General features: G+C 44.3%; 1 protein-coding gene across 1 annotated transcript in view; it reads right to left on the bottom strand.

Moving 5' to 3' along the window:
- Positions 1–1,560, bottom strand: part of LOC103601801 (sialic acid-binding Ig-like lectin 11) — a 6,802-nt gene extending 5,242 nt beyond the window's left edge. Inside the window, 2 exon segments of the mRNA XM_008586219.1 lie at positions 900–1,279; positions 1,328–1,560. Coding sequence (XP_008584441.1) covers positions 900–1,279; positions 1,328–1,368 — 421 coding nt within the window. The 5' untranslated portion in view covers positions 1,369–1,560.
- Positions 1,561–17,625: the final 16,065 nt, after the last annotated feature.

Genomic DNA, 17,625 nt, shown 5'->3' with positions numbered 1-17,625 from the left:
CGAGCAGGGAGAGAGAGATAGAGAGAGAGGGGGGGGCTGCAGACAGGAGCTCATCTCTCTCACCCACAGAAACCTTTTCATCCCCCAAAGAGGACTGGCCCAGCCCCACCCCATAGGCCCTCAGTACCTGATGCGTTATCACGGGATACGCTGAGAACAAGGTCTTTGGGAGCATCTGCAACAAGATTGTGAGCTAGCTTTGGGTTTGCTGTCCACAACCAGAAAGAATACCCTCAAGGAAAAGAAAATGTGACTCTCCCAGGGAAGACAAGTGACAAACCAGCACCAAAGCGCACTCATGTGGATAGAGGACCAGGTTCCATTCCCATCCACCTCCCAGGGCTGAGTCGGAATCCCGGACACCATGGCTTCTTCTCCTTGGACGTTCTTGAGCACGGAGCCACTAAGTGCCCAGGCTGGGCTCCCCAACCTCCCTGTCCATCAGGCTTGTCTGCACACCCCAGAGTCCCATGACACACTCACAGGCTATGCTAACTTGGACGGTCCTGTGTGTGCTCACACCCTTTCTGGAGAAGTCCACTTGGCAGGTGAGGTTGGTGTCATGGTCCTGGGGGCTTGGTGTGATGCTGAGCACAGAGAAGTAGGAGGCTGTGGGTTTGGTTTCTTGGGAGGAGAGGACAGCCCCCTTCCAGGAGAAAGTCGGAGCCGGACACCCCTCATAGGCCCAGTTAAACACACAGATCACTGTCACTGGCTGCTCGGGCTGCAGGGTCTCTGGGAGGTAGACATCTGGCCTCTGAGTCAGGGCTGGGACAGAGAGAGGGACTACCCTAGTACTCCAGAGGGTGCCCTGAGGGCCCTCTCTGCCCAGCCCTGTGGCCCGTCCCCGGAGGTCCCTCCCCAGTGTGATAGGCAGGGGGTTCCTCCACATTCCATACCTGTCACATTCAGAAAGAATGACTTGAAATTGTATTTCACGTAGGGTCCTCTCTCCACCCGAAAGTAGTACGCTGCCGTGTCCTCCTTCCGTGCATCTCGAATGACTAAGGAGCAGCTGTAGTTGTGGGGATTCCCAACAAGCTGGAATCGGTCCCGGGTGCTCGTTTGCACCTTTGTATTTGGTTCGTTTGTGGCTACTGGATCAGCAGTGGTCTTTTCGGTCCCTTTTCTGAACCAGTAGCCGTAAGCTGAGGTAGAGTCGACCCACGCAATTTTGGGGTAGGTGACGGTGCAGGGCACCAGGACACACAGGCCCTCCTGCACTGTCACCAACTCTGGCACTTCCAGCTGGAATCCTGGATCCCAAGCCTGCCACCATCTGGTGTCCGTTAGCCCCAGCCTGGATCTCTCCTGGCCCTCAGCCCACTCGCCGCCCAACAGCACGGACAGCAGCACTGGGAGCAGCATCTTGGCATCAGGAGGCACCTGGACCTGCCTTGAGACAGGCTCATGCCCCAGCCGTGCTCAGGGCTGGGGCAGAAGGGGAAGCCGGGGGCGGAAGCCGAGCTCTGGGGACTGATGCATGAAATGAGCTTCCGGTTCTGGGGCCACAGGACTCCCTCTCTGTTTCTCTCTAATCCCTGCCCACCTCGCCCGCTTGTCCTGGCAGTCACTCCTGGGAAGCCTGCCTGTCCTTGGGCTTGCTGAGCTGCTCTTTCCTGAGCCTCCTGTGTGAGAGAGGAGGGGAAGGCCTGTGTCTGGCCGTGGGGCCTGGCTGTGGGTGGGTGAGGGGCGGTGGACCCTCTCCTCTGGGCCCCGGTCATTGAGGAAGCAGAAGTGAAAGTCTTGAGTGAGCTCCTCTTATGGGGCCCCCCAGTGGGGGTGCGTGATCAGGTGGGAGGGTGTCTGGAGGGGTCTGGTCTCGCCAGATAAAATGCAGGGCACCTGGTTAAAGTTGACTTTCATATAAACAGTGAATAATCTTTTTCCTTTTAGTACAAATATGTTCCTAATAGTCCACGGGACATACTTACACACAGATAAATTTTTTTTTCGTTCATCTGAAATTCAAATTTAACCTGGCATCGTGCTTTTTCTTTTTGCTGTTTCTCAGTCCCACCTCTTCATGATCCTGGGTGAGGACACTGGCCCTTCATCCCCCAGTGCGTCCTCCTGCCCCGCCAGGACTGAGTCCACTTCCCAGTCTCCCCTTGTTCCTCTGTCATACACTTGGGTGGCGCTTACTTGTAACACCTGCTATGATTTGAACACCCATGCCCAAAGCTAAAGCTGATGGTGGGAGCTTCAGGCAACATAAAACACACAAGAAAGGGGGTGAGGAGTTGAGGAATGAGTGGGTAAGACTTGTAAGATGTTACCCCTCCCCTCGCCCTTCCTGAAATGACTCTGTTTTGGTCCTATAGAGACACATGGCTCATCCAGTCAAACCTCCACACGCCTCGTGCTCTAGGCTCTGAGTTTCACATGGGGACACAGGAGTCAATCCAACATGTGTCTGATCTCAAGACACCCCATTTGGTAAATGAAGATTCTTAGAAACAGAAGAGCACTGAGGTGCTCATAAATGTCCCAGATGCTGGGACAGACATTCATGACAGGACCTAGGGAAGTGAGTGTCTAGTACTTCCTGGTGGGGGAAGTCAGGAGAGGCCTCCTGGAGGAGGTGACTTCTCGCTGTCCCTGCCCCTGCCCTGCCCTTGTTCTCTCACCCACTGTATTAGGCCGCTGGAGCTGCCGTGACATTACATCACAGACTGAGTGGCTGAAACAATGAAATTTATTTCCTTACAGTCTTGGGGCTGGAAGTCCAAAACCAAAGTGTTGCAGGGTTGATTTTTTCTGAGGCCTCTCTCCTTGCCTATAAACGGATGTCCTCTGTTCCCTGTGTCTTCACGTGGTCTTCCCTCTAAGCATGTCTATGTCCTCATCTCCTCTTCTTATAAGGACACCAGTCATATGGATTAGGGTCCACCCTAATGACCTTGTTTTAACTGAATTACCTTTTTAAAGACCCTATGTCCAAATATAGTCACATTTTTAGGTGCTGGAGGTTGAAACTTCAACTTATAAGTTTTGGGGGAGACACAGTATAGCCCATAACATCTACTTTGTCCTTCACTGTGATCCCTGCATCCTCATGACTCAACCTGGGCCCTCTCTGGGAAAAACCAGGTTCCCTGCTCCCAGGGGAGCTGTCATGTTGAGGGACATCACACCCTCCACGCCACGGAGCACACAGAGAAAGCCTCCCGTGGGGAGATTTGTCAGGTAGGGAAGGACAGGTGGGTCCTGTGGGGGCTTGTCTCAGATGAGCTGAAGGCTGAGGTCCCTGAAGCCTAGGTCCACTCCTACCTCTGCCTTTGTCATTTCTGTACAGCTACGGGACTAGCTGGGCAGGATCCGGGAGAGTGGCAATGTCCAGTCCTTCTGTTGCTTTCTCCACGGCTGAAGGCTGAGGTCCCTGAAGCCTAGGTCCACTCCTACCTCTGCCTTTGTCATTTCTGTATAGCTACGGGACTAGCTGGGCAGGATCCGGGAGAGTGGCAATGTCCAGTCCTTCTGTTGCTTTCTCCACACCACTATTCCGTGCTGCCCCATGTGCTGGAGAAGGGAGAGATGACCCTCTGCCACACTGCGGCTGGAAGATGCCAATCCCATCTCCTGGGCCCTCCAGGCTGTCCCAGAGGCCTCACACCCCCCACCTGAGAGTGCGACCTCCATGGGGATTAGATCTCCCTTTGATCCTCAGATCTGATCCCCAAGGTGTGAGTGTGGGTAGTCCACGGTCTCCAGCACCAGGCGAGGGCAGCTTGGGGTCTGGCAGGTCCTATGTGCACAGCCAACCTGGAGCAGAGCTGGGCTTGAAAGAAGAGGTGGACAGAGTATGGTACAGGTCCCTTCAGTGGCCCATCTGTGCACCAACACGTCCCCCTTCTGAAAGCAGCTGCCACGAGACCGTCAGCTCCTCCTCCTCTTTCCCTGCATCCTTGAGAGTTCTCTCTTCTTCTCTTCCCAGGAATATTTCTACAAGAACCTGTCCTTTACTTACTCTTCATTCTAGTCCAATCTTGCTTCCATTCCTACCACATCAAACATCACTCAGACAGTTCTTGTCAAGATCACCAAAGACCTCCAAATTGCTGAAATCCATAGACAATTTCTATCCTCATGTCACTTGGATGCCTCCCTCTCAGCAGCATTAGGCAAAGTCAATCCTCACTGTTTTTTCTTGAAGCACTTCACAGTTTGGCTTCTGGGACACCCAGAGCTGTCATCTTGTACCCATCTGTGGGCACCATCCACATATTCTAGGGGAAAGCACCTGCTGGATCCTACTGCATGTTGTGCACCGGGGACATCTAGCTTCCCTGGCTTTCCTCCTACCTCTCTAGACACTCTTCCTTGTCTCCTTTAACGGTTCCTCCTCTGTCCCTGAACTCTCAATGTTAAAATGCACTCTTTCCTGTATGTCCTATTTCAACTCTGTGAAAACACAAGCCAGCAATGTGGATTCTCTGACTTTCACATCGCACTCTGCTTGTGTCAGATGCTAACATTGGGGGAGGGTGGGGGAGGTGCACGGGACCTACCTGTACATTTCTTTGCAACCTCCTGTGAATATACAGTTTCTTTTAAATAAAAAATTAAAAAACCAAAATAAATCATCATGAAAACACATCACCACCACCACCACCACCACCACAACAGAGAAACATGCTGATGACTCGTAAAATTAGATTTCAGCCCTGACCCTTCCCTGTCTGTTTGACATCTACTCAGGAGTTTATAATGGGCAACCCAGACTTAAAATGCTCCAGACAGAACTGGGTATTCCTCCTTTTCCAGTGTCTAAGCATCAGTGCTACAAGGTACCAACATCTGTCCATATCCTCCATCATTCTGATTTCTCCCTTTGCCTCATTACCATATATGACCTATCAGTTCAACTTAATATGTATATATTTTAAAATCCATCCAGTTATCCCCATCTTCACTACCATTAACCTAGTCCAGGGTTTCTTGATCTCAGCACTATGGGTATTTTGAGCCCCCGAGGGGGCGCTGAACCCTGCGAGCGCAGAATGACCCGTTCGGAGCCCCAGGCCCCGGGGTCTGTGCTGTCAGTGATTCTGTAGAAGTGCAGCTCTCAGGGGAATATGTCTCAGGCTCTGGACACATTTGCAAAAATTGCTCTCCCCAAAAGGCTGCATTTTCATTGCACCTCCAAAGTATGATTGCTCTTTTCATTGCACCTCAGTAGAACAAAGTGTCTGCAAGGGGAAGCATACTAAAGCAAAAACCAAGTTACCGTGACCACCCACTTTCCTCTCCTCAAACCCACCTTCCCCAAATTGTAAAATGCTTCAATATCTTCCCACACTCTACAGCATCATTTTCAAATGACTTCCACCAAAGTACACTGAGCATGTTTATGGAACCGTGCCCTTTTTCTAAGCAAAAACAACAGATGGCCTAAACGGATAAAAGGTGGCACCCAAGGGAAGTTAAGGGGGAGGGCTAAGCATAGAGAGGAAAGGCACATGCACATTTGACCTTTTCAAGGATTGGCCTAAGCTTGGAAATCCCCTCCTGCTAGGCATGTAAATATGATCTTTTGTGTTACAATAAACGGAACTGCCTGACAGAACCCCCGCTGCGTGTGTATGTGTTTGTTCCCTATCTGGGAGAGCAGCTGTGTGCTCACCCATCTCTTGGAATCTCTTTTTGCCCCACGTCCTGGGGGGGAGAAAAGGGCAATCCCTTTGGCCCCAACCCTCTAGGGAAAGGAAAAACCTGTTGGGGTCCCGTGCAGCCACCGGAGACGCCCAACACATGTGATATCTACATAAGAAAATGAACTCCTGGGCCGGCTGGTGACTCACTCGGGAGAGTACGGTGCTGATAGCACCAGGGCTGTGGGTTCGGATCCCATATAGGGATGGCCGGTTAGCTCACTGGGTGAGCGTGGTGCTGACAACACCAAGTCAAGGGTTAAGATCCCCTTACCGGTCATCTTTTGAAAGAAAAAAAAAAAAAGAAAGAAAATGAACTCCTGGGGGTTTTCGTGTCTGTCCTCTTTGACTTTGCATAATGTTTTCAACATGTTTTAACACCACCCTCTAACCAACTGAGCTAACTGGCCAGCCACGAGATACACTCTTATTTTCTTCTCAGAATTTTAAATTTTAGCTGTTACACCTAGGTCATTGATCCATTTTGAGTTAACTTTTTTATATGTTGTTTGTAAGTGGCCCAACTTCATTCTTATTCATGTGGCTATCTTGTTGCCCCAGTACCATTTGTTGAAAACATGATTTTTTCCCCCCATTAAATGGTCTTTTTATCCTTATAGAAAATCAGTGGACCATAAATTTATGGGTTTATTTCTGGATTCTCAATTCTATTCCATTGATCAGCCCCAATGCCATCCTGTTTTCATTATTAAAGCTGTCTGTTTTGTTTTAAAATCAGAAAATGTGAGTCCTTCAGTGTTTTATTTGAAAGATAGTTTTGGCTTTTCAAAGTTTCTTGTAGTTTTATATACATTTTAAGATTTCCATTTCCATTTCTGCAAACAAAAAGGCCATTGGGGTTTTGATAGGGATTGCATTGACTCTGTAGATTTAGTTGCCCTTTTAAAAGTATTACTTTTTCCAATTCATGAACACAGATGTTTTTCATTGATTTAGGTTTCTATATTTTCTTTTGGCAATTTTTTGTAGTTTTCAGTGTACAAGTCTTGCACCTCCTTGCTTAAATTTTCTCCTAAGCATTTTGTCTTTTTTATACTTTTGTAAATGGGGTTGTCTTGTTAACTTCCTTTTCAGATCGTTTATTGCTAATGTACAGACACACAACTGAATTTTGTGATAATCTCGTATTTGACAAGTTTGCAAAATTCACTTTATTAGCTCTAATAGATTTTTTTGTGGCTTCCTTAAATTTTTCTATATATAAGAATTACTTTTCCTTTGTAATTTGGATACTGTGTACAGTAATACATCACTTAACGATGGGAATATGCTCTGATAAATAAATCATTAGGCAATTTTGTTGTGTGAGCATCATACATCATAAAATATATTTACACAAACCTGTAGAGGATTCTTAAAGCAAATGTACTTCACAGGGCTTGGTTTTCCAAAGCCTTGCAGTTTCAAATATTGACCTTGCAAAGGACAGGAAGTTTTCCTCAGGCTATAAAGTCTCTGGTGTAAGATAAAGATTTGTGGCACAGCAAGGTTGCTGGCTCAAGGACAGACTTGTTACTGATTGTTATGTCAAGATACTGAGAAATTGCTCTAAGAAGGAAATGTTTGCTAAGATCAAACTTTTGTTGATAGGACCACTTAATTGCTCTACTGGAATGTCATCTGGCTTATTTCACTGAAAGTTACCAGCCTATACTGTTAAACTATAACCCCACCTATGTTCTCTTCTTGTAACTTCCTGGTCTGGAGAATAAATGCAAGAAGAGAACCCCAATTCAGGGTTAATTTCCCAAGGAAGGGAAGCCTCTCACTTGAGGGTCCCGGGGAAGTTAACCACTTCAGGGCTTCTCACTGCTAAGAAGAGATGGGCTTTGAGTAATCCTTTGTGGCTCTGTCACCCAGGAGAAGTGGGGTGACAAATCTGTAGGGGGCAAAGCAACACAAACCTAGATGGTGTAGCCTACTACACACTTATGCTATATGGTATAACCTATTGCTTCTAGGTTACAAACCTGTACAGCACGTTACTTTACTGAATACTGTAGGCAGCTGAAACACAATGGTAAGTATTTGTGTATCTAAACATAGAAATGTTACAGCAAATATAAATGACAAAAAATGGTACACCTGTATAGGGCAGCTCCATTATAATTTTATGGGACACTGTCATATATGGGGTACCTCACTGAATGAACATCATTAGGTGGTACATGACTGTATTTCCATTTCCTGTCTAATTGCTCTGGCTAGAACTTCCAGTACAATATAGAATAGAAGTGGTGACAGTGGGAATACTTGTCTTGTTACTGATCTTAGAAGAAAAAGGTTTTTGTCTTTCACCATTGAGTACAATGTTAGCTGCTGGTTTTTCATAAATGCCCTTTATCACATTGAGAAAGTTTCCTTCTATTTATAATGTGTTGACTGTTTTTACCATGAAAGGGTGTTGGCTGTCTAATATTTTTCCTCCATCAGTTGAAATGAGCATATGAAATTTCTTTCCTTTGTTCTATTAATGTGGTGTATTACATCAATAGATTTTTGTATGTTGATGCATTCTTGCATTCCCAGGATAAATTCCACTTGGTCATGATATAAAATCCTTTTATATGCTGCTGGATTCAGTTTACTAGTATTTTTTTTTTAAAGACTTTTGAACCTACATTCATAAGTAATATGGTCTATAGTTGTATTTTCTTATGATCTCTTTGGTATTAGTGAACTGCTGTCCTCAAGAATGGGTTAGAACGTGTTCTCTCTTTCATTTTTGGAAAGTTTGAGAAGGTTGGTGTTATTTTTTTAGATGTTTGCTATAATTCACCAGTGAAGCCATCTGATCCTGGGCTTTTCTTTGTTGAGAGGGTTTTGATTAGTGATTCAATCTATTTGGTGTTATAGATCTGTTCAGATTTCCTATTTCTTTTTGAGTCAGATTTGGCAGCCTGCATGTTTCTAAGACTTCGTCCCTTCTATCTTTGCTCTCTAATTTGTTGGTGCTCATAGTATTCTCTTATATTTCTTTTTATTTTCATAAGGTTTATAGCAATTAACCTCTTCCTTTTATGATTTTAGTAATTTCAGTCTTCTCTCTTCTTTCTTCTTTCAGTCTCTATCTTCTTTCTTAATCATTAGTCAACCTAGCTAAAGTATTATTTTCTTGCTGATCTTAAAACAAAACAAAATAAAACAAACAAAAAAAATCTCTATTGTATTCTTATTCTCCATTACATTCCAACCTTTATTCTTGCCTTCCTACTGACTGCTTTGGATTTAGCTTTCCCTTCTTTTTCTAGTTCCTTAATGTATAACATCTGGGTATTAATTTGAGATCTTTCTTCTTTTTTGTAGCCATAAACATCCTACTAAGTACTACTTTAGCTACATCCAGAAGCTTTGGTATCTTGTGCCTTCATTTTCATTAACCTCAAAGCATTTTCTAACCTAGTGTGTGATTTCTTCTTTGATGCCTTGGATATTTAGGAGGGGACATTCAGTAAAAAGTCCAAAAAGACCATGGCACTCAAGTGAGACTAAATTAACCCTAGAATACAGACAACAGTAAACCTAACATAGTTAAAAATGAAAGAGCCTTAAAAAGATCAACCTAATGTGCAGCAACTGAACTGCCTTCAAGAAGAAAGATCAATGATCTTTAAAAGGAATACAACATAACCAAGTCGTCACCTACATAAGATTCAGGACACCTGCACTCAGAGAGACAAGGGACAGAAAAAAATATGTGTACATAAATACTGGTTTCAAGTTTTATAAATTTGATCAGAACTATACATCTACAGATCTACATACTCAAGTAATCCCAAACAAGATAATCTCTCCTTCTCTGTCTGTCTCCATCTCAGTGACGCACACGCCCATGCACAAAGGAACATAATAATGAAATAACTGAAACCCAATGATAAAGAGAAAATATGAAACAAAAATCTTTAAAATAAAGACAAACTACAAACAAAGAAGTAAAGATAAAATTTACAGTGGCATTCTCATAAGAAATTATGCAAGCCCAAAGGTTTCATGTATGAAAGGGGAAAAATGCTACCTTAGAATTTTATACAAATTACAATTCCAGTAAAAATATCTTTTAAAAGTGAATGTAGATGAGAACATTTCAGACAAACAGCACTGGACAGCCTTCCTCACCAGCACACCTACACAGCAAGAACTATATAAGATCTTCAGGCAAAAGAAAAATGATGCTACAGAGAAACTAGGATGAACACGAAAGGATGAAGAGCAATTGAAATGGTTAATATGTGGATAAATGTTAAGAGTTTAGTTTTCTAATAAAAATCTCTGAAAAACTGACTGCTTAAAAATTGACATATTATATGGGCCGGCCCGGTGGCGCACTGGAGAGTGCTTCGCTTGGGAGTGTGGCGGCGCTCCCGCCGAGGGTTCGGATCCCATGTGGAGACCGGTTCCTGCTCACTGGCTGAGCGCGGAGCGGGCGCAACACCGAGGGTTGCAATCCCGTTGCCGGTCCCTGGTACAGGCGCGACACCGAGGGTTGCGATCCCGTTACCGGTCAGTAAAAAAAGACAAAAAGGAAAAAAAAAATAACATATTATAGGGTTAATAACGATATATTACAGGGTGGAATAATGGGCTTATCAAAACCACATCAAACACAGAAGCAAGATATTACATGAAGTATAATTCAAATCAGCAACAAAAAATATTTATCTATTTCTCACCGCCCTCCCAACCATTCCTTTAGAACTACAGAAAAGTGTCCTGAAGAGCAAAGGTGAGGGGTGAGGAGATGTTATTTCTGGATAGAAGGCAGGGCCGAGTCACCCAGTACTTCCTTAGTGCACAGAGCTTTGCAGGGGTGAGTGTCTCAGGACGCAGTGGTCCGCTGGATGCTCATTGCCTGCCAGGGCTCTGAAGCCCAGACCTCAGCCCTGCTGTAAGGCCTCTGTACCTGTGGGAGAAATGCAGCTGTGAAATGAGAGACCAATGCTGTGGAGGATTTGCTCTGTGACAAGGTGGATGAAGCCACCCAGACATTTTAGAGTTTCAAATCTAGGACACCTTGAGAAGGGCTTCTCACCTGGTGTAGTAGATCCAGGTGAGGCCATAGGTTAAAAGGAAGCCATCCCCCATTAGGGACCCCCTGAACAGGGTGAGGACTAGAGGTCAGGAACAAGAGATACTTCGGGTAGGGAAAAGAAGAGGGAGATGGAGGTGTGAGTTTTCTAAGTCCACACCTGAGCCCTGCTTAGGACCCCACCTCAGAGCCTGGTATCGTCCTTATACTCACTCTGTACAGCCAGGCTCAGGGGGATGTGGTTGGAGCCTATCGGGTGCCGAACTCAGTAGGTGAATTCTCCTCCATCCACTAAAGTCACCTGGGCAGCTCCAGGACCCCAGGATCCAAGAGTTGGGAGAGGATTAGGTTTAGGCTTCCCTGGGACCAGCTCAACCTGGCAGAGGAGTTTCTGTCAGCATCACAGACCAGGAGAAGGGACCGACCCTCCCGGACTTGCAGTGAGGTGGCATTGCCCTGGACCTCTGGAACTAGGGAGACAGAGAGCCAGAGGGGAAGCGTTGAGGAGCCCTTGCCTCCCTCAGTCCTCCCTCAAACACAGGAATGGAAAGCAGCCTCTCTGAGACAATCAGTCAAGCAAGAGTGACTAGGGGTGAAGATCTAAGGGGTGAGAGGTGGCAGAAGGCAAATTAAAGATCCCAGGACATGTGGATGGACATGTGGGAAGAGTTGGCCATATCAAGATGTGGGAGAGAACATCCCAGGACGACAGACCTTGATGTGCAAAACCATGGAGGGTGCTAATTCACATGGGTCTGGCCACTTGGAGGTACCAAGTCAGGGATGCACTTGGGCTTTCTCTGAGGGCCACAGAAAGCCATGGGGGGCGGTTCTGAGTAGTGAAGAAAGAGGGTCAGAACTGGGACAGAGAGAGATCTCTTTGGGGCCTGCATTGTGGCTGGCTGGAGATGGGCAAAACTGGAGGCTGGTAGGACAGAGAGGAGGTGGTGTAGGTCTAGGTGTCACCTGGGTCTGGCAAAGGAGTCTGAATCCCAAGGTGGGTTATTAATCAGTTTGTAAAAAACTGATACCTTTCAATTTATTAATATGGTATATGCAGTTGTCCCTCCATATCCACAGATGTCACATCTGTAGATTTAACCAATCAAGGAAAGAAAGTATTAGGCGGAAAAAAACAATAAAAAATAACAATGCAATAATTAAAGTAATACAAATAAAAAAACAATACAGTAGGACAACTATTTACATAGCATTTACATTGTATTACGTATTATAAGTAACGTACAGATGACTTAAAGTGCATGCAAGAATGTGCAAAGGTTATATGTTAAGTACTATGCCATTTTATATAAGAGACTTGAGCTTAGCAGATTCTGGTATACCCAGCGGGTTCTGGAACCAATACCCTGAGCATACCGAAGGACAACTATATTTCTAATTATTTAGGTCTTCTTTAATTTCTCTCAGCAATGTTTGCATTTTTCAATGCACAGAACTTGCATATATCTTGTTAAATTTATTTCATATTTTTAACATTACTGTAAATTACACTTTTAAAAATATTTAATTCTTTTTTTTTTTTTTTAAATTTATTTTTTTTCCTTTTTGTCTTTTTTCGTGACCGGCAACGGATCACAAACCTCAGTGTTGTGCCCATACCAGACCGGACCGGCAACGGGATCGCAACCCTCGGTGTTGCTCCCGCCCCTCGCTCAGCCAGTGAGCGGGAACCGGTCTGTATGTGGGATCCGAACCCTCGGCGGGAGTGCCACTGCGCTTCCCAAGCGGTGCACTGCAGCAGTGCGCCACCGGGCCGGCCCTAAAAATATTTAATTCTTAATTGTTCTGGCAAACATATAGAGATGAACGAGTATTTTGTAGTTTGAATTAATATCCTAGCACCTTGCTAAACTCATTTATTGGTGTAGTAGCTTCTTTGTGGATAACTTTGGATTTTTGTATGCACATAATCATGTTGTCAGTGAATACAGACAGTTTAACTTTTTCTTTTATGATATGATTAGCTCTTATTTCTATTTCTTGTGTTTAATACACTAGGAGGGAGATGCAACATAGTGTTTAATAAAGTGACAAGAGCACCCATGCTTGCCTTGTTTCCAATCCAGGGGAGAAAGTACTCAGCCTTTCAGAATCAAAGTGGAATTATTATAGATATCCATCATTGGGTTGTAGAAGTTCTCACTGATTTTGTTTTTGCTGAGAATTATCATCATTAATTTGTCAAATGATTTTTCATGTGGTTACCCTTTTTCATTCTGTTAGTGTAAATTAGACTATTTGAATTTTTAAATTTTAAGTGGAAAATATACATAACATATAAAATGTATCATGTAGGTTATTTCAAGTACACAGTTCAGTACTGTTAAGGCACTCATATTGCTGTGCCACAGATCTCTAGAGGCTTTACATCTTGCAAAACTGAAACTATACCCATTAAACTACAACTCCCCATTTTTTTCCCTCCCCATTCTCTGGTAACCATCATGCTACTTTCTGTTTTAATTAAATTGTGTAATGTAGATACCTCACATGAGTGAAATCCTGCAGAATTTTTCTTTTTGTAACTGCTGTATTTCACTTAGCACAATGTCCTCAAGGTTCATCCATGTGGTAGCACGTGTGAGAACTTTCCTTCCTCTTAAGGCTAAATAATGTTCCTTTGTGTATATATAACATATTTGCTTACCCATTCACCTGTCAGTGGACTCTCGGGCAGCTTCCACCTCTTGGCCATTGTGAATAATGCTGCTAGGAAGACGGGTGTGCAAATAACTGTCCAGGTCGCTGCTTTCAGTTCTCTTGGGTATATACCCAGCAGTGGAATTGCTGGATCCTGTGTCAATTCTACTTTTAACTTTATGAGGAACGACCATGTTCACTCTACACTTTACACTCTAAAGATTACAAGATGTTATACACCTTAACATCTATATCCCCAAACCCTTTCCTGATCTCCAGACATCTGTATCCAGCTGTCTACCTGACTTCCTCACTTGGATGTCAAGTGACCCTTCAAAATTAACATCACCCCTTAAAACTCTCCTCTTTGCAGTCCTCAGCGGACCTCAATTTCTTACTCCCAGATCCTTGAAGGAAACATTCTGGCATCATCCCTGCTCTTCTCTTTCCCTGACTGGCCACATTCATTAGAAAATCCTGTTAGCTTGACCTTCAACATTCATCCACAAACATGTCCTCACCTCTAACACGACCTCCCTACTCAAGCCACCATCCTTCCTCCTGGAGGATCAGCTGTGCCCTTCCCAGTCTCTCTGTTGCTGTCCTGGACCCACTCTAGCCTGTTCTGACCAGGGCAGCCCTGGGGATCCGTGAAAGTGAAAGTCCAATCATGTCTCTGCTTTCCTCAGAGGCTCCCAGGTTCTTGCATTGGCCTGCAGGGCCCCACCTGGTCTGCATCTGTAGACTTAAGCAGTGGCTCCCCTTCTTCTGCCTCCCTCTGTTCTCAAACATGGGCCTTTGTGGTGTCCACAGCACACCAGGCCTGCTTCTGCCTCTGAGCAGCTGCACTCGCTGTTCCTTCTTTTCCCTCTTCCTGGGGTACTTTTCTCATGGGCAAAGACAACCTGCTCCCACAGCACCTTCACATTTTTGCTCAAACATCATCTTCTTATACTATCAGATACAGAAACTGTCCCCAATATGTCACAAGCTCCTTTCCCTGCATGTTTTTTTTCTCTCCAAGAATATATCTCTTTCTGACATGCTCTTTTTATTTATTATTTATTTTTTTCCTTTTTTTTACAGAAACTGTCCCCAATATGTCACAAGCTCCTTTCCCTGCATGTTTTTTTTCTCTCCAAGCATATATCTCTTTCTGACATGCTCTTTTTATTTATTATTTATTTTTTTCCTTTTTTTCCCCAGAATGACAGCACCTAGATGACAGAGATTCTTTTCCTTTATTGTGATAAAATATATGTAACATAAAATCTGCCATTTTAAACACTTTACAGAGTACAATTATGTGACATTAAGTATATTTACAATGTTGTGCAACCAACACCACTATTTCCAGAACTTTTCATCACCCAAAACAGAAATTCTTCTCCAGTAGCACGATAACTCCCTATCTCCACCCTGTTTCTCTCCATCTGGCAACCACCATTCTATCTCTGTCTCTACGAATCTGCTTATTCTGGTAGCTCATATAAGCAGAATCATACACTATTGTCCTTTTGTGTCTAGCTTCTTTCAAAACTTGGCATACTGTTGCAAGATTTACTCAGGTTGTAGCATGTATGAGTCTTCAGTTCACTCCTTTTAAATGCTGGAGAATAGTCCATTGTATGGATACACCACTGTAGAGCTAGGGCTGGGTCTGGAGCTCACAGACCCCTCAAGCCTGTTCACAAGCCCTTCACATGCAGGTCTATGAGCTAGGTAACAGGAAAAGGTCCTTGAAGCTTGGTTGAAGAAAAAATAATCTTTATTCAGCACACACACATCTAAGAGCTAGGCATTCCAAAGAGAAACAGAACAGCTGCTGGCAAAGTTCAAAGAAAAACTGAGCAGCTGCCAGCAAAGTAAATGTGCTCTATTTTTAGACGTGAGCTCTGCCTGCTGCTGCTTCACACACTGAAGAACACACAAGAATAGCAGCAAGCTAAAAGTACCCAGGTGGCATGTGCACTAACTCCACCCCCACACAACTTGTTTACAAAGAAGGTGCTGCACCACCCCCAACCAGACCTGAGGCAAGGGGCCTTGACTAAACTACTCTATTTTCCTCACAACCACCTTTTGTTTAACAATTCATCACTTGATAGGAACCCAGGTTGTTTCTGCCTCTTGGCTGCTGTGAAAAATGCTGCTGTGAACACTGGTGTTCATGTAACTGTGTCAGTCCATGCTTTTAAGTCCTTTGGAATATGTCTGGGAGTGAAATAGCCAGATCATCTGGTAATTGCAACTTTTGGAGGAAATACCAAATTTTTTTTCACAGCACTACACCATTTTATACACAGTTCGAAAGGGGTCCAAGTTCTCCACATCCTCACAAATACTTACTTTATATATTTTTTTGTTTTATAACAGCTATCCCAATAGGTATGAAGTAATATCTAATTTATAGTTTTGGTTTGCATTTTCCTAATGGCTACTGATATTGAGCATCTTTTCATGTGCTCATTAACCATTTGTATATATATCATCTTTTAGAAAAATGCCTATTCCAATCCTTTGAAACAAAGAGTTTTGAAGTTGTGCTCATTGGTGCTCCTCAGGAGCTTATGACAATGCAGCGATGTAGCAGATATTCAACAGTACTGGCTGAGTGTGTCTATGAACAAACAAAGGAATATTCCTCTTCCACTAAAATCCATACAATGAACACACAACCCACCTCCGGGTAACATTTAAGACTGGGCCTTAAGGATGACCAGTTCCTGGGTCAGCATGAAAGAGGAGTGAAGGGCCTTTCAGGAGAAGGAACTACACATGCAATGTCTCAGAGTTAGAAGAGGGTGTGGTCTGGTGATGTCATGAAACTTTGTGTGATGCAGGGAAAGGAGGACCCAGGAACAGAGTCCAGCAAAAGACACACCGTGCAAGGTCTTTCAGTCCAGGCTGTGGCGTTTGCACCTTGTTATCCAGCAATGGAGAGGAAACACGGCTGTTCATACTGTGGAGGAACTGGACAGTGATTGCATCTGGAAGCAGTCTGCAGGCCTGTGTAGGGGAGATGGAGGCAGGAAGTGAGATGGATTCAGGGACCCAGAGAAGACATGAAGCCACAGGAATGACCAGGATCAGGATGGAAAAAAAGGCACTGAGGTGAGCCATGCTTAGGAGGAAGGAGGGACAAGAGTTAGTGATTTATTAGATTTGGGGAAGGGAAGGAGGTCAAGTTGGAGAACCACATCCTGGTTCTGGCTTTAGAGATGGAGGCTCGGTGTTATCAGCAGGACGGGGCTCCCAGATTGAGAAATGAGTTTGAGGAGTGATATGGGTTGAATGTTTTCCCCCTCCGAAGCTCATGTGGGAGCTTGATTTCCAACATGGCAGTGTGGAAAGCTGGGGCCTATGAGAGGTGACTGGATCGTGAGGATTACACTGTGATGAATGAAGTTATTCATGGAATAATGGGTTATCATGGGTGTGGACAGCTGGCTTTACAAGGAGAGCAGGTGAGCGTGTCAACAAGTGCTCTTGCCCAGCCTTCGTGACCTGATGGCCTGTATTGCCATGGGACTCTGTAGAGTTCCCACCAAGAAGGAGGACCTCACCAGGTGTGTCTGGACCTTAGACTTCCCTGCCTCCACAACTGTGAGTGATAAATTATATGTTCTTATAAATTACCCAGTTTCTGTTTTTTTTGTTATGAACAACAGAAAACTGACTGATACAAAAAACTGGTACTGAGAAATGGGATGTAGCTCATAACAAATACTTGAAGAGGTGAAAGCAGCTTTGGAACTGGGAATGGGCAGAGGCTGGAAGAATTTGGAGAAGCAGATCAGGAAAAGCCTAGATTCTGGTGAGGGCTCAGAAGAAGACAAGAAGACCAGGAAAAGTTTGGAACTTCTTAGAGACTGGTTAAGTTGTGGGACCAGAATGCTGATAGAAACGTGAATAGTAAAGGCCATTCTGAGAAGGTCTCCGACAGAAATGAGGAAAAACTTATTAGAAATTGTAGCAAAGGTCATCTTTGTCATAAAGTTGCAAAGAACTTGGATGGACTGTGTCCACGCTAGAGGACTTTATGGAATGTGGAGCTTAAGAATGATGAACCAGGGTATTTGGCAGAAGAAATTTCTAAGCAGCAAAACATTTAGGCAGCTACACAGCTACCTCTAACAGCTTATGCTGAGTTACAGCAGCAAAGGCTATATAATTAATTCATTCTTTACATGGCCATGCTGAGAGTTTTCAAATTTTTCACCCTCTGCTCCCTTTTTTTTTTTTTTTTTTTTTTTTTTTTTT

The sequence above is a fragment of the Galeopterus variegatus genome, unplaced genomic scaffold (genome assembly GCF_000696425.1).
Source record: "Galeopterus variegatus unplaced genomic scaffold, G_variegatus-3.0.2 Scaffold3885, whole genome shotgun sequence".
In the NCBI taxonomy this organism is placed as follows: Eukaryota; Metazoa; Chordata; class Mammalia; order Dermoptera; family Cynocephalidae; genus Galeopterus; species Galeopterus variegatus.
This window is presented reverse-complemented; position numbering and strand designations above follow the sequence as displayed.